This window comes from Sinocyclocheilus anshuiensis, unplaced genomic scaffold (assembly GCF_001515605.1).
Source record: "Sinocyclocheilus anshuiensis isolate Anshui unplaced genomic scaffold, SAMN03320099.WGS_v1.1 scaffold2166, whole genome shotgun sequence".
NCBI classification, from domain to species: Eukaryota; Metazoa; Chordata; class Actinopteri; order Cypriniformes; family Cyprinidae; genus Sinocyclocheilus; species Sinocyclocheilus anshuiensis.
Genome location: NW_015557079.1, coordinates 824,378 through 849,188, shown reverse-complemented (window position 1 = coordinate 849,188; position 24,811 = coordinate 824,378). Strand labels below are relative to the sequence as shown.

General features: G+C 36.0%; 3 protein-coding genes across 6 annotated transcripts in view; 2 read left to right on the top strand and 1 right to left on the bottom strand.

Annotated features, from left to right (window-relative positions):
* Positions 1-7,350, top strand: part of LOC107676891 (RCC1 and BTB domain-containing protein 1-like) — an 11,902-nt gene extending 4,552 nt beyond the window's left edge. For both annotated transcript variants that reach the window (XM_016471626.1, XM_016471627.1), the window contains exons 5-12: positions 1,565-1,723; positions 1,897-2,004; positions 2,613-2,755; positions 4,075-4,265; positions 4,438-4,564; positions 4,686-4,837; positions 5,838-5,968; positions 6,105-7,350. In XM_016471626.1, coding sequence (XP_016327112.1) covers positions 1,565-1,723; positions 1,897-2,004; positions 2,613-2,755; positions 4,075-4,265; positions 4,438-4,564; positions 4,686-4,837; positions 5,838-5,968; positions 6,105-6,245 — 1,152 coding nt within the window. In that variant the 3' untranslated portion in view covers positions 6,246-7,350. The remainder of the gene's footprint in view (positions 1-1,564; positions 1,724-1,896; positions 2,005-2,612; positions 2,756-4,074; positions 4,266-4,437; positions 4,565-4,685; positions 4,838-5,837; positions 5,969-6,104) is intronic.
* A 936-nt stretch (positions 7,351-8,286) lies between these two features.
* LOC107676859 (cytidine and dCMP deaminase domain-containing protein 1-like) lies at positions 8,287-15,229 on the top strand. 2 transcript variants are annotated; one of them, XM_016471564.1, is made up of 9 exons: positions 8,287-8,477; positions 9,183-9,283; positions 9,637-9,814; positions 9,998-10,579; positions 11,619-11,668; positions 11,773-11,942; positions 12,126-12,315; positions 12,479-12,536; positions 13,037-15,229. In XM_016471564.1, the coding sequence occupies exons 1-9, from the start codon at positions 8,357-8,359 to the stop codon at positions 13,099-13,101; spliced, it is 1,515 nt and encodes a 504-aa protein (XP_016327050.1). In that variant the 5' UTR covers positions 8,287-8,356; the 3' UTR covers positions 13,102-15,229. The 2 variants fall into 2 exon arrangements, with proteins under 2 accessions (XP_016327050.1, XP_016327051.1); XM_016471565.1 differs by having other exon boundaries at positions 8,447-8,507.
* Positions 13,499-24,180, bottom strand: cab39l (calcium binding protein 39-like). 2 transcript variants are annotated; one of them, XM_016471566.1, is made up of 10 exons: positions 24,113-24,180; positions 23,642-24,028; positions 20,973-21,105; positions 18,902-19,066; positions 18,702-18,820; positions 18,268-18,436; positions 18,103-18,162; positions 17,954-18,019; positions 17,731-17,874; positions 13,499-15,401 (listed from the first exon to the last, which is right to left on the bottom strand). In XM_016471566.1, the coding sequence occupies exons 3-10, from the start codon at positions 21,072-21,074 to the stop codon at positions 15,222-15,224; spliced, it is 1,005 nt and encodes a 334-aa protein (XP_016327052.1). In that variant the 5' UTR covers positions 21,075-21,105; positions 23,642-24,028; positions 24,113-24,180; the 3' UTR covers positions 13,499-15,221. The 2 variants fall into 2 exon arrangements, with proteins under 2 accessions (XP_016327052.1, XP_016327053.1); XM_016471567.1 differs by lacking the exons at positions 23,642-24,028; positions 24,113-24,180 and adding an exon at positions 21,294-21,354.
* Positions 24,181-24,811: the final 631 nt, after the last annotated feature.

Genomic DNA, 24,811 nt, shown 5'->3' with positions numbered 1-24,811 from the left:
TCTCATAAAGAACAAGAACATGGTCTTCTTTTTAATGAAATACCAATGGTTATATAGGCTAATTATGCATTCCATATTCTTTATTCTTTCAAGCAGACCCCTCCCTAACATTTTCATCTCGTTTTTATTCGTTGACGAAACTGTCAATAGATTTACGTCATAGTTTTTGTCACTCAAAAAGAGTTTTAGTTCGTTATCGTCTCGTTGTCATCGGTGAAAAAAAAGTCGTTGACGAAGATTATTCGTCAACGAAATTAACACTGTTATACATAAGAGATTGCACATTTAACCTAATATTGATTAGTTTTCTCTCAACAGTACAATTGAAAAATCGCAGATGAGTTGCATTGCATTAATATGTCACATTTTATTATTACATTTAGAAATAATCCGGCCTACAGTATCAGCCCAAAAGGGATATAAACTGGTTCAAATGGATTAAAAACAGCAGAGTATATAAAAGGTGCTGAAAGATCATAGGTAAAAGAAACAATGTGTTCTAATATAATAATCTTAAAAAAAAAATAAAAAAATAAAATTCCACAGGTAACAGGAGAGACATCAGTGCATGCAGTATTAGTCTGATTGAGGTAATAATACTAAACAAAACTCGAGGGTTGTGAAAGTTTTTGATAGTTAGGCCAGGAGTAGGGCATTTAAAAATCTTAAAAGATGGCATAGAATCAAACTACTGAATTGTCCAGATCTTCAGCTGCTAGACTAGCAATGCCATTGTTGGTGAACTTGCTTTACAATAAGACAAACAAAAAGGGACCGCACAGAAACCCTATTAAACTTTATCACATGATCTCTCTTTTAAAGAAGTATTTCTCAGAGATGTCCTCTTTTATTTGGGGTATGAGACTTGTAGGTTTTAGTGGACCACAGACTGATTTAGCTGTGTTTGTCACATTTAGGTTCATTTAAAACATTGCCTGTTGGTCAAAATACCCAGATCAACCTATTGATGCACAGATATGTCCATTAATTAGGGTCAGAATATTGAGATACTGCGAATCTGATGGCATGGACTAATCAGACAGTTTCAGAATATAGTTTCTATGTTAACATTGCTCCGTGTCACATGCTAATCCCATAATCCAAGCAAAATCCTTCCTGTTTCTTTTGCATATAACAATTTCCCTTTTATCAGTCTCTTTAGAAACACTCAAGTAGCAGGTTAAATATGTAGGTTACATTTTAAAGGGTATTAGGTGGATTTTGCTTTGACAAAACCCTCCTCTCTATCCTCATCTGTTTAGCAAGTATAGTTAGCTGCTTAGCCTCATCATGCTCGCTGTAATAAGGAGCGTGTGACCTTTTTTGCTAAGCTGTGAGGGCTTTGGTTCTCTCTGTGACTACCAAGATCAGCTTGGGTGTAACACTCTGTGTTTGTCTTTGTCTGATTGAGCCTCATTAAATGTGCTAGCTGTGTAGTGCAAGTTTATTTTTATAGCTCACACAAAAACTTTTGTAGACATCCAGTCAGTTGTTTTTATAAATTACTATTTTTATCCTAACGTTCCTGCTAATTAGCTTAGTCGCTAATTGTATGTCGCCCTAGGTGTTTGCATGGGGCTATAACAACTGTGGTCAGGTGGGTTCAGGGTCCACCGCCAACCAGCCAACACCTCGCAAGGTGTCCAACTGTCTGCAGAATAAAGTGATGGTCAGTATAGCTTGTGGACAGACTTCATCCATGGCTGTGGCGGATAATGGCGAGGTAAGGGATGAAATTAATCATTTATATCCTTCGTTTTTATGGAAATATGCACCATGCTATGTAAAAGTGCTATGTGTTGACTATTGACTGTTTAGCACGCAAGTCGTCTTGCTGTATTTCTCACTGTAGCTGAGTTGCGTGTTTGTTAGTGGTGAAATGTGTGTGTGTTTCAGGTTTATGGCTGGGGTTACAATGGTAACGGCCAGCTAGGGTTAGGCAACAATGGGAACCAGCTGACACCGTGTCGTTTGATTGCACTACAAGGCCTCTGTGTGCTGCAGGTACAAAACACAAGATCTGCCATGTTCTCAGATAGATTGTTAGCTGTACATGTAACATACTAATATACACTACCGTTCAAAAGTTTAAGGTCAGTAAGATTATTATTTGAAAGAAAGTAATACTTATATTTAGCAATAATTCAAAATCAATTGATCAAAAAAGATTTCTATTTCAAATGAATGCTGTTCAAATTAACTGTTCATCAAATAATCCTGGAAATTATTATGCAGCACAACTGTCTTTAACACAGATAATAATAAGAAATGTTTATTGGACACCAAATCAGCATATTAGAATGATCTCCGAAGGATCATGTGACCGGAATATGTTTTTCATTTTCATTTGTAATATTATTTAACAATAGTACTGTTTTTACTGTATTGTAAATGAATGCAGTCTTTGTGAGCATAAGAGACTTCAAAAACATTTTAAAAATTGTACTGACCCCAAACCTTTGAACAGTAATGTATAAAAAAAGCAACAAGAATTGACAACGAAGAAACAAGCAGTTTGTTTTTCCACACAACCCATGTGACCATGCAGATTTGAAAAAAATGTAAGTGGTGGAAAAATGGTAAAAAATGGAAACCATGTCACTGTGTCACAGATTGCGTCAGGTTACGCTCATTCTCTAGCACTGACCGATGAGGGCCTACTGTATGCATGGGGGGCCAACACTTACGGCCAGCTGGGCACCGGCAACAAGAGCAACCAGCTCAGCCCTGTACAGGTCATGACTGAGAAAGAAAGGTAATGGGGTTTGGAAATATGTCTTTTCCTTTTTTATTACTTGCCTACTCATTCACTCACTGACTTTGTTCTAAAACAGTTGTTATTGTTAACTAAAAGTATTAAAAATTGCAATAAAGCTGATGAAAATATTAAGAATTGTTGCCTTGGCAAATAACTGAAATAAAATAAGTTTAGTTTTAAGTATTTAAAGGGGTCATATGATGCGATTTAAATTTTTCCTTTCTCTTTTTTTTTTTTTACTTAAACCGCATAAACACATTTCATTACACCAAATACACAAAATAATGTTCTTTTTAGCAACATCATATGACCCCTTTAAAATGACTAAAACTGAAAAATAAAATAAAGCTAAATATAAATATAAAGAAACTAATAAAAATGTCAAAAGCACATCACAAAATTACTGAAACTTAAACTAAAATTAAAAAAAACTAAACATATAAAAATAAAAGCTAATTCAAAATATTAATTAATTCTACAATGGTATATACATAACACTGTTCCAAAAGCCACTGAACTGCCTTTTTATATTGTAGTGTCCTAACCTTCAACATGCTAATGCAAACTCTGAAATCAAATTTGAAATCTTTTAAAATCAAGCTAACAGTGATACCCTTAAGCGCAAAAAATACCACTTAAAATATTGAGGAAAATAGTCTTTTTTTTTTTTTTTTTAACCAGTACTTTTTGTGCTTGTCAATACTTGTACTTTAGCATATTTGTAATCGACATATCTCTTCTTTCATTTTGTGTGATTTATTTATTTTTTTTCCCACTGATTCCTTACAAACAATTTATGAGATGCTGCCCTAGAAAATGGCCAAAATATGGAACATGAAATATAGAAAATCAAACCGCCTTTGATCCACAACTTGAAATGATGCTGTCTAGGTTGGCGGCTCAAAATAAGGAATGCATGATGTTTCCATTTTGTCAGTTCCATTGTTAGTGTGAATTGTTGCAACCCAGGGAGATTTTCTGTTGGTCTAGTGGGAGCTTCCTGTAAGTCATCCTGTTTTGGGTGTAGTTTGAAGAGTAGCTCACTTGTACTAATTCTATAGGTCACTACAGTGATCTCTGCTATTATTAGATTGGTTTAAATTTGAGGAAATGTATAAAAACTGAAAAAAAAAAAAAAATCAACAACTCTGTAATCTCTAATGGGAAAATAATATTTATATAAGGATCTGACTAATGTATCCCTCCCCTTCCCTTGGCCCTTTCCCGTTTGTGCCCTCTCCTCCTGCATGTGTCCTTCCTCATGTCACTGCTCCTCCACCTTGGCCTCCTCCATGTCTTCCTGCTATTTTGACCAGGATTGTGGAAATCGCCGCCTGTCACTCCACACACACCTCTGCGGCGAAGACCCAGAGTGGTCAGGTGTTCATGTGGGGGCAGTGCCGCGGACAGCCCATCGTGCTGCCACACCTCACACACTTCAGCAGCACAGACGACGTCTTCGCCTGCTTCGCCATGCCGTCTGTGATGTGGCGGCTGCTTTCCATGGGTGAGTTTGTACTGTTGTTTTGATGTTTAGTTCTCTTTTGCTGCTCTGTTGTTGCCATTTTAATGTAGTTGCTGTATTATTGCTGTTATTTTATGTGCATTACACAGAGCTAAACTCTGCAGAAACTGATGCAGTCACTGGTCTTGCATAACGGTGCTGTATTTTTCATCAGAGCATGATGACTTCCTGACTGTGGCCCAGTCTCTTAAAAAAGAGTTTGACAATCCTGAGACCTCGGACCTCAAATTCAGCGTCGATGGGAAGTACATCCATGTCCATAAAGCTGTTCTCAAAATCAGGTGATGACCTCACTCCAGTTTCATCATTAATAATTTGTGCATTAAAGAGCTTAATGCTCACTTGGTTACTGCTAATTACAAATTTCTCCTCTTTTAGTCATTTTCTGTCTCCTCTTTTCAGGTGTGAGCACTTCAGATCAATGTTTCAGTCACACTGGAATGAGGATATGAAGGAAGTGATTGAGATCGACCAGTTCTCGTACCCGGTGTACCGCTCTTTTCTGGAGTTCCTCTACACCGACAGTGTGGATCTTCCTCCTGAAGACGCCATTGGTGGGTTCATTTTGAGACATAGTTTTACAGAAAAATATTCCAGCAAACTTATAGATGAGTATAAGAAACCAGTTAAAATGGACCAAAACTACAGCAAGTAGAAAAAAAACTATTACTCTTACCTAGCTTTAAAATGGACTTCTATCTGATTTTTGTTGCCAGGTTGCAGTTAATTTTCCATTCACACTATTGTTTTTTGGACTACATGTCTATAAAATAATTTATAAAGTAAAATATTATTTATTCATATTATTCTTATAATAATAATAATAATAAGCTATAAATCATTATTATTATTACTATTATTTACAATAATATTATAATTTGTATTTACAACAACAATAATAATAGTAATACATTAGTAATAACTTGTTGTAGTTATTATTAAAAATAGAATATTTATTATTTACATTAACAACAATAATAACAATAAACCAATAATGGTTAGTTATTATTTAGAGTAACATAATTTTTTACAACAACAATAATGATACAACAGTAAAGATCAGTTATTGTTGTTATTAGTAACAATAGAATAGTTATTATTTACAATAATAACAATACGTTAATAATGGTTTATATAATTAATTTTATAACAATAACAATAACAATACATTGAAAATTATTAGTTATTATTTACAGTAACATTATTTTTTTTACAACAATAACAATAATACACCAATAATGATGAGTTATTATTATTATTTGCAATGATATAATTATTATTTACAATAACAATAATAATAGAACATCAATAATGATGATTTGTTGTTATTATTATTCTTATTATTTACAATAATTTGAAAATGTTAATTTAACCAAATTTAGTATTGTATGCTTCTGTGTTTGTTATTTGTGTGTTGTAATCTATAACATCAAAAACATTTGGAACTGTACAAATTAAGTTCAAAGCGTGTTATAAAACAAAAAAAATTCAAGATGGTCAGAACATTTTTGTTGTACCCATCAACAAATGAATGGATTTGGATATCTCTCACAGGGTTACTGGATCTGGCAACCTCATACTGTGAAAACAGGCTGAAGAAGTTGTGCCAGCATATCATAAAGAGAGGAATCACGGTGGAGAATGCTTTCTCTCTGCTGTCTGCTGCCATCAGATATGATGCTGAGGTAACTCTAAACCACCTTGGAGGCCTGGCTTACCAGAGCACTTAAGCAGACACCTGTTTACCCGATAATATTGATTGTTCTTGCTCACTTGTTCAGTCACTCATAAATGCACGTTCATGCTTTCTTCCATGTGAAGGATCTAGAGGAGTTCTGTTTTAAATTCTGTGTGAACCACTTGACTGAGGTCACACAGACAGCTGCGTTCTGGCAGATCGACGGCAACATGCTGAAGGAGTTTATCTGCAGAGCCAGCCACTGTGGAGCCTTCAAAAACTGACTCTGACGGCCACCAGATACACACACACACACACACACACACACACTGAGTGTATTAGTCAAGGAACCCATCTGTTACTGCAGCCAGTCCTCCTCACAGCTAGTGGGCGCTGTGACACCAGACAGGCATTAACGCACAGCGCCCCCTGTTGAGCAGGAGGAACTCTTTCATAATAGATAACATTCATGAAGAAGGGTCAATCGGTGTCTGTCTCATGCACAGCCATTTCGTACTCATCTGTTGCCGGAGATAGTCAGCCAGACGGGACATTCCCATTCATGTTTTAGACATATTGCCTTGTGCTAATAACAATTTCAAGTGCTGCAGATGGGAAGAGTGTTGTAATAAAATAGAAGTGAGTATGGGCCAAACAGAGGCATAATTTAACTGTATTACTTAAACATGCACCACTGAAAAGCAGACAAAGAGACTAATTCAATCTTTTTGTTTGTCCCTTACGCTTTGTTGCACGGGTAATATTGAATAGAGGTCACTAATTAGATTTTTTTTTCTTGCAGTGATGCTGTGCATTACAAGTTGCTCTTTTTTTTATTGTATTGTATTGGCTGGGATCTGTTAATGTGCATTCTATTGGATACAGTCAGCAGACCTTATTGATGTGGCCCCTTATGTTGTGGAATTATTGTTGTTTAAATGTTATTGACCAAAAGAATTTCTACTATCTGATGTTTTAGTTTTTTGCTTGATTTGAGTCTTAAAATGTAGGCCTTTTTTACAGATTAGGAAGACCACTGTCAGTTATCGCTTAGTTCAGGATCTGCTGCTGCTGTTGCATTTAACCAGTCTGATGTTTAAGTTTGCTCAAATATAAAGAGTATTATAGTTGCACTAGTTGTTTCCTGTGCAGGAGCTGCTCATATAAGATCACTAGAGGGTGTATATGAATTTTTACAGTTGCACCTTTTTAATAGGTGTCAAACACTTAATAATACTAATGCCTATGGTAAGTTTTTTTTTGTTACATATTAACCAACTGTATTTGTTTTTCACATGTACATACTGTACAGTTTTTGCATTAGTTTTGTAAATTAATCTGTGCACATTGTGTGCCACAGTTTCTCTTGTAAGATTAAAAAAAACAAGATATTATAAAGATAAATAAAGCTTTTCTTATAGGTTGCATTGGGTATTTTTTAATTAAATGTTGTAAAAATGTATGCCAATATGCCAGCATATTTATATTTTTAATATGTATCTGAATCGTGAATGAAATTTCATTACGCCTTTACTTAATTAAAATTTTCATATTAAAATTATACATTTAATATAATAATTTTAATGCTTTAATTTATTTTACATTATTATTTAATCATTTTATTAATTATTCCTTTGAGCATTAGCATTAATTCTTATAAATGCTACTCATTGATGTTCCTGAAATTCATCCTGTTGTTTAATTTCTCTTTAAATGAAACTAATGTTAATTATCGGAATTGTTAAATCCTTGTTTCGGGTAAAGAAGACAGCAGTGATTGTGAAGTCATTCTATGATGTGAGTAAATGTTCAGAAATGATGTAGACACACCCACCTAAGCTATTTCAGCTACACCCATTAGTGTAAACAATTAAATTATTAAAAATTCATGCAATCTTATTAGACAAATATTTTAAATAGAATGGAGTGTACAGTGGCTCAGTGCGCCACTGCTATGTCATCAGTGAAGTAGATTAGTGAGTCTATTGTGGAAGAATTTGACTGGTCTGCCCAGATCTGAAGACTGTTGTGAGTCAGACCCCAGTCTTCCAACATCACTGATGCTCCTGTGACTGCATGAGAGAAAATCCCTGCATCCATGATCCAGTATCTTGTAAGCTGCTAGAAAAGGTCAGTTGTCTATTAATGCTAATGAATGTAAAATGTCCATCGGGCGGTTCCGGGTGTGGTGGTGTTTGTTTGGGTCTCCGCATGCTTTTCGTCTGTGCTGTAATTAAATCAGATTTCTGGGGACTCGAAACAGGCGTGCCTTTAAGAACAGATGCCCCGCCCCCAGGTGACGTCTGCGGAAGTGCACAGCGCGGAGGCGGTGGGGCTGTTGTTGTTTGGGGCTGTTCAGTCAATGACAGGTCAGGTCAATGCTGATCGCGGTTGAATGGCAGCACCAGACAGTCGGCGGTCTCACCGGGATTTCGAGGGAAACAGATCTATTCCAAACGGCGGGGAAGTGCGCAATGCGAGGGATAGCGGAGTTCAGACGGATGCCAAAGTACACGGTTAGATTAGCCTGTCAGTGTCTGCTTATGGTAACCAGACCCAAGGACAGCTCAACTTCACAGTGTGTGAAAGCCGCTTCTTCTTCAAAGCGGTTTCTCTTCTGCTTTTATGATGATTTTTGTTGTTAAATTATTTAATAGGAGGTTATTATGCATTTCATCATGTCAGCAACTTAATTTTAAGAGCAATCTGATTGCATTCAATCTATTCTAATTAGAATTCTGATAAGATTTTATGCTAACCATTTCCTTATAGAGACCAATTTTTTCTTTTTCTTTTCTTTATATTTTATCATTTGCTTTTTGATGCAGTGATTGAAAACTACGTCAATAAAAAATACATTGATACTTATCCATCAAATCTTATTCTTAATCCGTCACTTTTGCATAAATATAATATCATAACTACTACTAGCTGAAAAAAATATAATATAAAAACAGTAATCATTATAATACAGCAATCAAATAATCATAATGAATGTGTTATTATTATTATGTACTTATGTAAAAATGATTGAAACAAAACAAAAAATTAAAACAAATGAAAAACGAATTAGCTCAATGTAACACATTGAACACCATGGTCTAATCGATTATTGGTATATCTCCATTGTTTGATTATCTCATAACATTACAAATTAGTAGCTTTTTGTTTAGTTTTTTTGTCACTAGTCTGTTCACAAAAATCCTATTTGTTTGTTTCAGGTCATGGACCTCGGCTGTCCAAAGCCAACCTCTTCACATTGTTGAGCCTATGGATGGAACTTTTCCCAAAGAAAGAACCACAGCAACGAGAGAATGACGCAGTAGGCATATTTTAATTTCCTCTAAAGCAATTGTGTGTGTTTTAAGGACAGAGCTTACATTAAAAGCCATTTAAAATGCAGATGAAGATATATTATTAAGAAAAATGTGTTACAAATGGTATCTACCCATGTAAAATGTCCTGATTTGTATTTATTCCTGTGAGAAAAAAAAACACACATTCTCAGTCTACAGCAGAATTATTATTGGAAAACGGTTTCCCACATGACAGAGTCCCTGTTGTGTGTATAATGACTCGTGTGCTCTGAAGTATGAACTGGAAGGGCTGCTACATCCTATGACTCATTAGCTGTATGGATATATAAATAATGAGAGGTATTATATTTGGATCCAGGCTGGAGACAGTGGGCTTGTGGTGGTCCATGAGTGCAGGGTTCTGGGTCTGCATTGCTCCAGTGTGCAGTTACATGCAGGACAGGTGGCTGTGGTCAAACACGGACCCAGACTGAAGGGATGCGATCTCTACTTCTCCAGAAAACCCTGCTCCACCTGCCTCAAGATGCTCATCAATGGTAAGATCACACCTGCACTATGTCAGGATCATACCTGTCTAGAACTATACTTCAAATAAATAAAGTTGTGAATATAATATTAAATGTAAAATAACAATATATTTCATATGTTTGTAACATTTTATATTTGACTGCCTATCTTGCCCCTTGTTGTTACCCTCTCTCATATCTCTCTTTGTTCAGCTGGTGTGAGTAGGATATCATACTGGCCCGGTGATGCTGAGATCAGTTTGTTGTCAAGTAGACACAATCATTCAGACTCCAGTCGCCAGGAAGCCATCTTAGATGCCACAGCTGGAGAGAGACTGAAGTCCAACAGCAGACCCCACATCTGTGTGCTCCTGCAGCCTCTGGACTGCACAATGCAGCAGTTCGTGGACGAAACTTCTCAAAACTGTGACTTCCTTGGGAAGATTGCTGCGGACAATCCAACTCTCAATGTTAAGGATATCTTTAGAAGGGAATGGTGGAACAACTTGGATGAATTCTTGGAGAAGTTCTTTATAAATGATGAGGAACAGCATAAGTATGTGCTGAACAAGATGGGACTGGAGAGCTTCTGTGCGGAACCAAATTTTAGCAACTTAAGGCAGCATATGAGGAATCTTGTTAGGATTCTGGCATCCGCTGCCGCAAGCGTTCCGGTTCTAGAAGAAGATTATGGGTTCTTCATGAGAGAGCCTTTAGGGACGGGTTCTCCAGCTTTACCTCAGGATGAGGTGCGACACTGTATCATACAGGCCCGATTACTGGCGTGTAGAACAGGTGAATTCTGTTCAATTAGATTTACTTATTATTCACTTGCTTGACTAATTGACATCAAAATGTTCAGCTGTTATCAAAAATACACAAATCAAGAAACCAAAAGCAATGGCAGAAAGTGAAAACAGCATGAATCTAGTGTCGCTTAAAATGGTTGGCAGAAATCAGTAGTTAATTGGATGGAGGCAGATCTGAAAGTCCATTGTAAAATGGGATGGGATTTAAGCAGACTAAATGATTGGAGAAGCCCAACATACATACAATGTTGTTTCAATGGAAAGTTGAGACTTTTAAATTAAAAATCAACGTTGGCACTAAGGGCTCATAAAAAAAACAAAGCATTGATAAACCGTTGACAGAAAGATTGATAAGATGCGTTTAGAAAACAGATAACGTGAATTTTCATTTCATGCCAACTTCAAGCCATTTGTACGTTGAATTTGTGATGTAAATGTAAACTTTGAAAAAAATTTAAATATGACGAGAATTTACAAAATGGCAACACAATTACCAACAGGTTGGAAATGAAGTGCTAAAGTTAGTCAATGCTCAGCGAGGAATTGATGGTTAGCTTACCAGAGGGTGACAGATAATTGTAGTATTTTTAACTCTTTCACTGTCAGCGTTTTTTTTTTTTAATTGGTTGCCATCTTCGACCAGTTTCACAAAATTTCTGGGCCAGATGTTCAGTGATCTTTCAGGAGATGCTTAATAGCGCCTCCTACCGTATAACAGTGAAAACTCTGAAAGCCGGAAAAGCCTTCAGTGGTGGGGAAGCATCTCGTAAATGACGCAAATTCTGTCAATGGTAGGGAAAGAGTTAACCATATTTTGAAGTCTTAATAATACCATTATGAGTACTTTATCTAACAGTATGTAAAGTCACAAAGTGAGACAGCCCAACTAGTCCATTGCTAATGCGGATGTTGTTTTCCTGCCAAAATGATATAATTTCCTGGAGGATGATGGAAGGGTGCAAAGTTAAATTGAGGTGCAGTTCAAATGTTTTCTTTTTTTGTGTGTGTGCTGTCTCTTTATGTAGAGGATCCTAAATTGGGAGTTGGTGCAGTTATTTGGGCTGAGGGAAAACAGGTGAGCCAAAAACATAAAACATGACTTTGAATTTATAAATGTATTTAAAGAAAACCTCTATTTTCTCTTCTTATATTATCTTCTGTGTTTTAAACTACCTCTAGTCGCAATGTGATGGCACAGGTCGGCTTTACCTAGTGGGCTGTGGGTACAACGCATATCCAGTGGGCTCACAGTACGCAGAGTATCCCCAGATGGATCACAAGCAAGAGGAGAGACAGAACAGGAAGTACAGATACATCCTCCATGCGGAGCAGAACGCGCTCACATTCAGGTGAGACTCATGGGAAGCAGCAGAGCTGTCAGAAGAACAGTTGGCAACAACAACTGTTCATCAGCTCACGCTGGAGATGTGCTATGTTTTATATGCACTGACTGTAATTGGAAGAACTCTGAATATCAGGCCATTCGACTGTTCAAAGAAAATAATTAATTCATGTTTCCCTCCAATCTGCAGGAGCACAGAGATAAAAGAAGAGGACAACACAATGATGTTTGTGACCAAATGCCCATGTGACGAGTGTGTTCCTCTGATCGGCTGCGCTGGAATAAAGCAGATCTACACCACAGACCTGGACAGCAACAAAGTCAAACATGACATCTCCTACCTCAGGTTCGACAAACTCAACGGCGTCCAGAAGTTCATTGTAAGTGCAGAGTGAATCATTATGATAAATTATGAACTTGGAAAAATACCACACCACTGTTGTATTGATGTACTTTCATTTTTTCTTATTTTATTTTTGTTTTACATTTATAATAAAAAAAGAAAACTATAATACATATAAATATATATTTCTTATTTTCCAGTGGCAGCAGAAATCATCGGCTAGACATATGTCAGAACAAGCTGCACCGCCCACAGCAAGTAAGTGTTTTTGTCTCAATTCAAAAAATAAAAATAAAAAACACCCACCATTATCAAAGATTCTCAGTAACTGGATGGGGGAAAAGCAGCTATTTTTCTAAACCCATTATTTATTAGTACCAAAAATCTTTTTTTCTTTAGTGAAGTGTCTAATTAGTGTTGTAGTTCAGATTTGTGGGTATTTATTATATTTTTGTAAACCAAAATAAACATTTCAGGTTAAAATGTATAAGTGAAAGTATAAAATGCAAGGTCCTGTGTCTGCTCACCATGTTTTCTCCATTTTCCCTTCAGTAGCTCACTGAATATAATAATTGGATTTAAATGGTCTTGTGGTATGACAAAGGAAATTTTAAAAGTATATTCAAATATTCAGAGTACTCCATTATATACTATATGTTCAAACATTCAGTCTTGAGTTTCTTAAAAGCTGCATGAATAATTAGATGGTATATAGCATGTGACACCCGCTATATTTATTATTATTATTATTTTTGCAGATGGCTACATGAAACGAAAAGAGGAGGAAACTCATTTTCAGTGCAATAAGAGACTGAAATCATAGAAGACGTTTCGAAAGCTGCTCTCCTGCCATGATGGCAGCAACAGATGATGTTCAAATGCTATTTAACCTGCCATACTCATGCAGCATCTTACCATTACAATACAGCTTAAAAGAGGGAAGATGTTTCATTAGTTTACCAGGACAGCCTGTTAAAAGTTTAATTGCATGCATTTTAGAAACGGGATTTGGGTTGAAAACTTGGGTTTTAAAACTGCACAAGTTTATTGCACACAATAAGTTTTTAAATGTTTCAAATTGAAGGGATAAGCAGAACTGCCCATCATGTTCACACAATATATTACTATTTAAATTTGTTCTTAATTTACAGTGTAAAATATATACAGTACCCAATGTCCTTTTTTCTTTGGGGGAAAAAAAAGGGAGTCAACGATGTTGCTAATGCTTCAGTTGGTCTTTATTGAATGGTACTATTAGCATTTCAGATGGAAACTGCACCTGTATGTGTAGTAGGAAAAATTGAAATTCAAATTTTGAACACGTTTTGGCATCTTCAATGTAACTGCAGACAAATATATTGAATAAATTTGGCTTCATGCGAATAATTTGAAAATAGTTGCTTTAGAGTACAAATGAATTTGTTTCACACTGTGAGTGATGGGTCTTAACCGCCAAAGCATATTTCATCCCATAAACCTAAAGACACTCGTAATAAAACAATCAATCAATGAACTATAGAGGAAAAAAGAATGAAATTTAATGAATTTTCTTCAACAGCATAACTCAAATATAGTGAGTTAAAGAGGTTCATTGCTTAATCAAGCTAAATATGCTTAATGAGAGCATATTCAAAACAATAAAAAGAAATTAAGCTCCCCCTTCCAAAATTTCTTCTCAAATAAAAAAATGAGCAAAATAGTAAATTAACAACTCAAGAACAAAAGGCACCTGTTTGTACATCTGTGTCCTAATTTCATCTTGTTTTTCAGCTATGCAACAATCTACTTCTGTCAAAATCAAAGACAGATGAATCATGGGTTATAGCACGAAATACATACTACAGTAAAAGGTATACTATAGTATAGTAATGAATATTATACTACACCTGCACTACAGTATAAAAAGTACTTTAGTATGATGTACTAAAGTTAAGAAATACTATAGCACTAGGGTTACTATAGTATAGAGCATACAATAGTAATACCACAGCACTATAGCTATACCTCACTGATCTACAGGAAATCTACGAGTTGGAATATACACCGGTTCACTTAGTGCCAAAGTTGATTTTTCAAGATTCTTCTAAAACGGCAACCACCTTAAGAGTAAAATCAGCGCTTGTCTTTTTTTTAAACGTAGGTAAACATCAAATAAAAATATATAAAAACAAAATAGCAATGCTTTCTGGTCAGAGAAACGGCCTGGCAGCAACTCAGAATGTACATGAAGACCCACAGATGCTCTTTCTGTTTCAGCTCAGATAAACAATAATTAAAATACTGATAAATGAATTCATCCTTCTAAATAATTCTTATAAAACACGAACAGAATAAAGAGAACAGGGAGGAAATCATCAGGTTTGTAGTGTTCGGGCGAATGAAATAAAAGCGGATGGCTGATGCCAGAGAAAAGCCATGAAAAGGAATGCAAGAACGAAGATTAGTGCAGTTACAAGTCATCAAGAGAAAATCAACAGCTCATAATTAATCTTTTGGGAATTTCACCACTTTTCCAGCAATATCCAAATAACACAATCTCTTCTAGCATAGCGAAACTGCCGTGTTGTGACGCTGTTGGTGCCATGGAGAACGTAGAGTGTCCATGCTCGCAAAAAACACCCGGAAACGGAAAATGAAAGTTTACCTGTACTTCCTCATCTGCACGGTGTCTTGATGTTCTTAGATGGTTCTTCCCATAACTCAAACTGGCTGATTCCTACTTTTAAAACTTCCTATCATGGCACAAGAGATTGCAATAAAACATGAAAGAAGGAAAAAGAAAAGCAAATAAGAACAGAGAACATCAATGATCCGGAACTTTCTTTTTTAAGCCTCGGAACTAAGAAAAGACACATTTTTCAAGATTTTAAATAGAATTATTATTGTTAATATATTTTTTGTGTTTTTGTTTTTTTTTTCCCTTAATACTGCAACAGCTAGAGTTTAGGAGGCTGGCTTCTTTAGGTCTCGTATTTGTTTGACGAGGTACGTCTTTTCGTCGTTAAACTGCTCGTCGTCTGTGCGATCCTTCTGAAAGTTGCTAAGGAAGTCGATGAGTTTCGTTTGGTTCTTCAATAGAATGTCTACGATGGGCTGTGTTTTATTTGGGTTGGCCACAAACACCTGAAGAAATGCACAGAAAAAAAATTTAAGATTAAGTTTAAGAAAAAAAAAAAGATTAAAGATACGTTTCAATAAATTTGTTAAATTCATAAAAATGTTGATTTTTTGCTTATTTCAATTTGTTCCTCACACAAATCTATCATATTGCCTTTAGAAGTTTTGGAACATAATGCATGTCTCATATAAACCACAATTTTGATCATTTTATGGTGTTTTCCCCGCTTTTGGAGTTGACAGTGTGACATTTTTCATGCAAGGTGAAGAAGTGGGGAAAAAAAATTGGTATAGGAGATCATGATCCGCACTCATTTTACATTTTACATTCATCGTTGATGGGAAAAAACACAAACGTTTCGGCTCAAAGTCTTCCTCAGTGTGCAAAGCAATTCAATCCCTCCACCCACTTTTCAAATGACTAATTATATTGACGTCATCATTCATTAGCCAATGTTCAATTACTAAAACCATTAAATCATTTCCATTTAAATACTAGACAATTTCATGTATATACACACAACACAGATCATCACCTCCACTAGTACACCACACAATATATCCATGATTAAAACAAAAATGATCTAGGATCTTATATTTATCACTATTATACAATCTTGTAATTTAAGCCATTAGTATCTACTCCACCAATTGACTTTAAAATGTATAACAATGGAAAATTCAATGAATCAAAATATCAGAAATACATCGTCATAAACAATCATTGTTTTTCACACTGTAGATACTCAAGATTTACTGTACAAAATATTATTGATGAATTCGACCAATTATAGTTCATTAAAGGAAGACAGAAAGATCTAATTCCTCGTTCATGCCATTTGGGGTCAGTGATTTATGTTTATGAATCTAAAAATGCTTCTCGTTTCAATAGTTCTTTATTTATATTACCTCCTCTACGTGACCCAAAAACTTCCTCTCTTCCTATACATTCCAATTGCTTGATGTCGTGTCCAAATTCATTTGAAATGTCTCGCTACTGAAGAGGATGTCTTGTCGTCGTATACTAGATTATTGGATGATTATTTGACCAACTTTGTGGATAGCCTTTAGAACAAAATAGTTGAAATAGCAATTTTACCTGTTCATCAAATTCATGTGTAGTACTACAATTACATTTTAATCTATGCAATTGGCTAATCGGTAAACTACGTTTTAAAGGAGCTGGATGATAACTGTCAATAGATATTATAATATTGTTTTTATCTGTTGGTTTTCGAAATACTGTTGTTTGTAAATGACTCATTGATCTTTGTAACTTTCACGTCCAAAAAATGTATCGAATCATGACTTTCTTCCATTGTAAATTTAAAGGTGGGGTAAGCAATTTCTGGTAGCCAATGTTGACATTTGAAATCACCAAAACAAACACACCCCTATTTTGATAGCTCCGCCCCACACATACGTACGCAACCCAGGCAATGATTAGTTCTGTGACACAAAGCAAAACCAATGTTACACCGTGTCTACACCGGACGCGACAAAATACTATAGAACTCATTATAATCAGTGATGCTGTCTACACCATAGATATAGCCTATATACATACGACACGACAAATCCCTGACAGAAAACTGCTGCTGCGTTCTATTCATGATGTATTGACACAAATTTCAAATGATTTTCAACGGTCGTTTTGTCGCCTCCAGTGTACTAGACAGACTTTAGCTGTTGCGGCGCAGACACAGTGTTACTCACCTATCGAGAAGAAACAAAGCAACCTCGGCGTCCGTGCACTGAACGCTCTCTCCTCCACATCATGAGTAGACACGCCCCTTACTGCTGATTGGCTATAAGTTTGTTTTGCTAGTCGGCCCGAATCAGTTTTCTAAAGCGTTTTTGAAAAATTGGATTAAAAAATTTTTGTAGTAATAAATGGCACAAATAAATCTAATTCCTTTCAGAACCTTTTTTGTTGAATAGTCAAAGTTAATCGTTAATTAATGCCGATAAAGCTTCTCTTTGCACTCTTGTTAAATGTTTTAGCTTATACAATTTATTACGAGGTTCTTGTAATAATTTTTCCACATTTTCTACAAGCCTACAAAAAGTATTCACTGAATGAGCAATATCACTCGAGTACGAGAGCGATACCAGTACAATATCTCACGGTTCTCAACCAATCAGATTTGAGAACCAGAACGAACTGTTGTATAAATGATTATAAACTATAATAAGTGTGGATCATGATCTCCTATACTAAGTAATTTAACATTGATGCACCAACATAAAAAGATTAAGTGACGGAAGAGCACGGTGCAACCGGCGTTGTAGAAAAAAAATTGGTGCCACCATTTTTTGAAAGAATAAGGTGTACCTTGAAGACATGGAAAGCCTCAAACTGAATGTTGGGGCTCTTGTCTCTCAGGACGTTCATCATGAGCTTCAGGTTCTCTGGTTTACTGATGTACCGTGTCATGACTGTGAAGTTGTGTCTGTCCAGGAGCAGTTCACCCAGCAGCTGTCACATAACACACAAACACGTGATGTTAATGACAGGGCAGGCTAGAGAAGACAAAAATCAATGTCACAACACACACCTTCAACGACTGTCTCTTGGTCACGTAGTTCTCAGAGTGAAGCAGTTTCTCATAGTTATCAAAAACCTGGAAGATCAAGGACAGCCATGTAAAATGTTAGTTTTCCTAGATTCTATGATAAAAATTAACCAAAAAAATTAATATATTACCGCGTCATAGTTCTGTTCTAAAAATTCTGCCACCAGAACCTTGTGTCTTGTGAGCAGATCCTGTAAAAAAAAAAAAAAAAAAAAAAAGTGCAATGAGTACCATTTAACAAATAATTTATGTAACAATTAATAATGTGTTAAATAAAAAATAAATATAGCACTTACCTTGAAGGTGGCAAACGCGTCAGAGGCGATGTCAAATGTGGACATCTCCACGTAGCTGAAGAAATCTTTAAAGTGTTCAGAGTGGAGGACGATTTTGGCGAGAGGTTCATGCCGGATGCACTCACGCAGCATAATCCCACAATTCAATGCCACCTGAGGAGTCTCATACCTGCCACAGCACCACAGCAGAAATGTCAAGTTCACATTAACGTGAAGCCATGTTCAGGGAAACAGAACTTCATGATTTTGGATCTATTCCACGTTTGGTCTTCTGATCTTGATTTTAGAGCTAAACTTGCTAAAATGAATAGATGGTTTCTGATGGACTGATGGAATGGAAATAGCGCCGTGGACATTTCAAAGCTTTTCCAAGCAAGCAGTTTCAAAGTAACATGCTTACGTGCTACATTTCAAAAATACCCATCATCTCTCACCCTTTGAGTAAGATGAAAAGAACTTCCTGATGAGAGCAGAAATATTCCACCGTTGGGCTGCGGGTCCCGATCTGCCTGCGCAGGATGTTGTTGAAGATCTGACAAACGTCCTTTTTACCCTGTGAACACACATAGACAATGCTATTATACCAATTATTACAATCATAAATAAAAAAATAAAAGAGAAGCAGTATCCTCACCTCAAAATCGATGACCTGCAGGTTTTCCACCAGTGAGATGAGCAGGCCGCTGTTGTAGAGCTCTTGGGCCAGTTGGGCCACCGTTTCTGTGTGTGGCTCCTTATCGTTAGTGCCGTACAGGATCTCCTTCATCGCCACCAGACATTTCGACGCCTCCTCTGAAGCCTGTTAAACACACAAAAATCACTTTAATCACTACAAAACATGGTGATAACTCAATACATTTCCACACGTGTGTGTTCAGAGCATATGGCATTAATGCTGCACATTGCTCTGAACAGCTAAAAGGATTCTGGGTAATTTCACACGTAAGCTCATTATACAAAGAACATCATTAGCTATTTATCAGCTGCTGAAACAGCTCGGTTTGAAAGTGTGGAGGTATCGTGGAGCATTGGATTTCCCTCCAGCTGGAAGAGTCCTAGGCCCCCAGAGGTTCCCAGCGCTTCAAACGCTTGACTTTAACACTGGGCTGCTGAAAAGAGCCTTAGCGGGCAGATGAAAATGAGCAAGAGGTCGGGCAGTGGAGCGATATTCCCACCTCTCCGACATCTTTGTACTCACAGCACAAACATGAGCACTTCCAGGAACCCGAACTCTTGCTCATTTGGGTCTATTAAGGATGTGCTGAAAATGTGGTTCATATTCAGCAAATTGAGCCACTTATTGACATTGAGAAAAATTTAAGTTAGCTTAAAAAAAAAAGTTACCTTAACTACACCTACTTCTACCAGGGTTATAGTTAACTAAAACCATTAAAAATTATTTACTTGAAATAAAATAAACATTAACTAAATATAAAATACAAAGCTGAAAAAAAAAAATACACAAAAATTATCTCACTATGTGGCAATGCAACATTTCACATTTTCATTTAGTTTAACTTGAAGTACTACAATAACTAAACCTAAGTAAAATTAATAAATAGAAACTACACAGACAAACTACAACAGAGACAAAAACACAATAATATTACAACAAAATTAAATTAAAGTGAAAACAGAAAATTTTAAAATACAATCCAATTCAAAATATTAAACTATATATTAGCAAGTAGTATATCAATGACACTAAAATAACTGACATCAACAAACAACTGCCATTCAACAAGAAAAATACCTATAACTGAAAGCTCTTTGCAAGAAAAAAAAAAGTCAGAGTGGTAATTTATCTGAAAGTCATCTAAAGAGGAGTTCTGATTAAATAACATTTTCTCAGATGCTAATCTCAATTTCAGACTGCATGTCTCCGTTAGTCTGGTGTGCACTGCTCACAAAACTGCCCACGGTCATTCACAGGCATTTCCCTGCACTGGTTTAAAACACTTATTTGCCTTTGGCCTGGCCTACGTCTCTGAAAAAGCAAATGAAAAATGCAAAAACACACTGGAAAAATCAGCAGTGGAAAGGAGGCCGATTTAGAGGACAATGCTGATATTGTGTTTAAAAAGAGCTATAACGTGTCTCAGGGTAAAGCCGTAGAGAGACATAGGAAACTTGAGCACCATCACTCAATAGTCGAATTCATTATGCAATCATCTGAGGGTTTTTGTAACAACTGGGATTAATACCAGAATGAAATGGAATAAAATCCTGGGATGAAAGTGGAAAGACAAGGCAGAAAAAAATCTGACCGGTGGACCAAGGTAAACACGGGCAAATTCACTAAACGTTTGTGCCACATTTGCACAATGTGTTTCAGTGTACAAACACCCGTAAGTCATCTTAAGCAAGCGCTAAATGCACTGGAACGGCCCTGTGCTAAACTCTTGTCATTTTTTTCTGTGTAAACACGCCTCATTTGTGGCAAATTAAGCTTATTAACGTGATGGAGTGATGCTGTACAGTCCTGTAAAGTACGCCAGATTTCAGCAATCTGCTGCATCCTTTAAAAAGTTAGCAAACAGAACCTGCCTGCAAGATGGGCAATAACTCCTCACCAATAGTGCTCAGCACACATTTTTTTTGCTGTGTTTGCACTGTTACCTAATATAATTCCTATAATGAAACAGGTATTATCTGCAGGTGTAATTCACTCATAATACCCACAGGGACTGCTCTCAAACTCATACCTTCTCTGTCTTCTTATCCTGCTTGACCAGGATTGAGAGGTTGTCCTTCAGGGTCTTCACAATTTCTGTGGGGTTCTTGTGAGATTTACCAAATAGTGGCATGGTTGCAGCTGTAGACTTCTTGCTTTAGAACCTGGAGTAAATAAATAAAAAAAAGAAACAAGAAAAGAGAAGGACACAGGTCAATGGTTTTGACTGCCCTCTTCAATTCTGACAATTCTGAGACAAAAGACAAAATCTTCCTACAGTTTAAAGTAGGCAATTGCCTGAAAAATTTAACTGGGAAATATTCTATGGATCAAACACAGCACAAATACATACTTGACTGAATGTAAGTTTCTCGTGATCTTCAAAACCTTTTGAAATAAAGTGTGTTTAATTAAATGCTTGAAATTAGACAAATACAAACTATGTCAAACTTTTGCTGACTATTATTCAATGAATATTTTTCTAAAAATGTGTTCTAGTCACAAAGAACAAGTAATTTTGTCCTAAGCAACAGCAGAAATGTACCATTAAAACTAGTGTTATTTTAGTATTACATATATAAGCCTATTATTATAATAATATATGGATATTTTTTTTTCAGCTTTCATTTTAAATTTAGAAGTTTTAGCAATTGTTCTTTAAATATTTATATTCTATTCTGTTCCATTATATTATATAGCTTTAATTTATTTCAGTTTTAGTTGTAGTAAGTATAGTAATTTACCTTAAAATTATTTTACTTCCGTTAACTGTCAAGCCATCATTTGTAATTTTTATTTAGGCTGTTAGTTTTTCCATCTAAAATTTATATTTGAATTTACATTTTATTTCAAATAATGAAAACAATCTGTAATAGTTTCAGGTTTACTTAACAATAACAACACTAATTACATATCACCAAAATTAATTAAGGACAGTAATGATCTGAAATTCAACCTCAGGCTGCAAGTGGCTTTAATTATGTACTTTCAAGATTTTTATTTGTTACTTCCACTTGAAACAACTCATTCATTTGTTCCAGCCTCAAAATAACATTTATTAAATGAAATTATTATTCTCAGTTTGATTTAATGAAATCTGTTCATAGCAGAAACAAATCCATTTTGACAGGGTTGACACCAGAATGAAATGTCAGAGGAATATTCAGTTTTTCCAAGAGAACCTAGTGAAATTTGTAACTGATAATCCTGTGATATAAGAACCTAAGCTGTTTGTGTGTGTGTGTGTGTGTGTGTGTGTGCGTGTGTGTGTGTGTGAGAGAGAGAGAGAGAGAGAGAGAGAGAGAGAGAGAGAGAGAGAGAGTCCTAAAGTCCACTGCTCCTGTTGGAAATTTCCTGTTCCTCCACCTGTCAGCAGCTGCTCTTTGATCAGATTCCCTTCATACTGGTGCTGCGTCTGACATATTTAACAATATTTACAAATTAATGATAATTAAATATTATAATATTATCCTATCCTAACATACCATACATCAATGGAAAGCTTATTAATTCAGCCAATTTTTTGAAATTGAGATTTATACATCATCTGAAAGCTATATATTCAGCTGAAATTCTGAAAAATTAAAAGCTGATATAAAGCTGAAAGCTGAATTAATAAGCTTTCCATTGATGTATGGTATGTTAGGATAGGATAATATTTGGGCGAGATACAACTATTTGAAAATCTGCAATCTGAGGGTGCTAAAACATCTAAATATTGAGGAAAATCGCCTTTAAATCGGTCTAACTGAAGTCCTTAGCAATGCATATTACTAATCAAAAATTAAGTTGATATATTTATGGTAGGAAATTTACAAAATATCTTCATGGAACATGATCTTTACTTAATATCCTAATGATTTTTGGCATAAAAGAAACATCGACCTGTGCAATGTATTTTTGGCTATTGCTACAAATATACATGTGTTACTGAAGACTGGTTTTGTGGTCCAGTGTCACTATATATAATCTAAAACAGCTTAATTAAAGGTAATAAAATTAATTTACAATTAATTTATTATCTCTTAATAAACATGTAATCAGCAAATTATGTCTTTAATTTTGACATCGTTGTAATAGTTTTCCCAAACAAAAACCATTTTTTTAAAATTATTTATGGAAAGAGCTTTACAGACTCCACATTATTCCATTACAAAAAATAAGGTTAAATGTATGCCATTTATAACGTCAGTCGTCAGATTTGTGTGACAGAAGTTCTAAAAGCTGCCTATCAAGCCTATAGGGAACCATCTGACAGAGTTTGGTGTTGCGTAGAATCGTGCTGAAATGCATGTTGAATAGAGTGAACAGGCCCTCTGGTGCATGATGCGCGTCTGTTTGTATAGAACTGAGTGAACGGGCCTTGCAGTGGTGTGATCTGTTTCAGGCCTGTTCACTCAATTCAACACAAACAGCAGCAGCAGCAGAACTACAGCGTGACAGCGCGCGAGCCTCTCACAATGTAACACGCGAACAGAACGACGCAGAACGGAACAATGAAACAGTTCAGACGCTCGCGGCTCAAACACTCAGCCTGTCCGCCCTGTTACCAAAAACAAGCCCGACATGCGGAAAACTGGGCGTACGTTTAGCTTACTCTCGTGCGACATCAAAATAAAAGACACGCAGCTCAATGTTGAGAAATCTGAGCTTTGAAATCCACCAAACGTTTCTGTAAGGTGTGAAATGTTGAATACTTACAGTGCTGCGATGTAATTGTGTCTTCCGCGGCTGCTGTGGCTCTGTGTGTGTTAGCGAGCAGCAGACTCTGTGTGTGTGTGTGTGTGTTTGTGTGTGTGTGTGTGTGTGCGCGCGCTGGGCTGAACGTCAGCGGAATGTGTGCATAAGCGAATTAAACACTGACTGACTCAAACGCGTATATCTGAAAAAGACATGATGGGTTTGTAGCACAAACTCGCTGTCGGGTCTTTCCGCGGTTGAAGGATGATCTGGGATCGGTCCCGTGTCCGTCGGTGGCGGGTTGGTCTGTGCTGCGCGAGCTGATCTCAGGTCAGATGCAGACTGGCGCTTCCTCGCTCACTGAGGCGAGGCGAGGCGTCGTGTTACCCGGATGTGGATGTGTTCAGACTGTATTATGAAGAGATACAGGCTCAAATAAGTGCATGACTCATGATTTTGAATCACGACGTTTTAAACGGTCGCGTCACATACCTGCCTGAACTACTGAACAACACTGTCACAGCCAAAGTGCGCAGTGTGTCGCGGAAGCGCTGAGACTCTGAGTCACCGACAAACTGCGAACGATCAGTGGCTGTTGCACGAAATCTGTGCCATTTGTACAGGTTAAATTGGGAAAATTATATACTACTTTGTTTTTTACTATACAGTACGGATTTCTTGGAGTACAATATAAATATATAGCCTATGCTCAAAGTTTCAGTTCGTCTTGTATAATGTTCTGTCATTTTTAAAATCATATTTCCTTATTGCAATGTTTGATATTATTTTTTTTTCTTCGATTGTTTTACTACAGTTAGCTATAAGGCTGTTATACTGTATCTCTGTTGTGTCACCACTACCATTAGGATATATTTTACTTAATATTTAAGTTTGAATGAAATTCTACCATAAAAGTTTCCCCATTTATCTTTCATTATCATAGTTAATACAAATCTGATAAAATAGTAAATTAAGGAAAATGGTTGTGTAGTGCTGTCAAACGAATAATCGTGATTAGTCGCATCCAAAATAGTTTTTGTTTACATAATATATGTGTGTGTGTACTGTGTATATTTATTATGCATATATAAATACACATATACAGTATATATTTTGAAAATATTTCCATGTATATATTTATATTATTTATATATATAATATATGAACATAACATTTTTCTATAGGCTATAT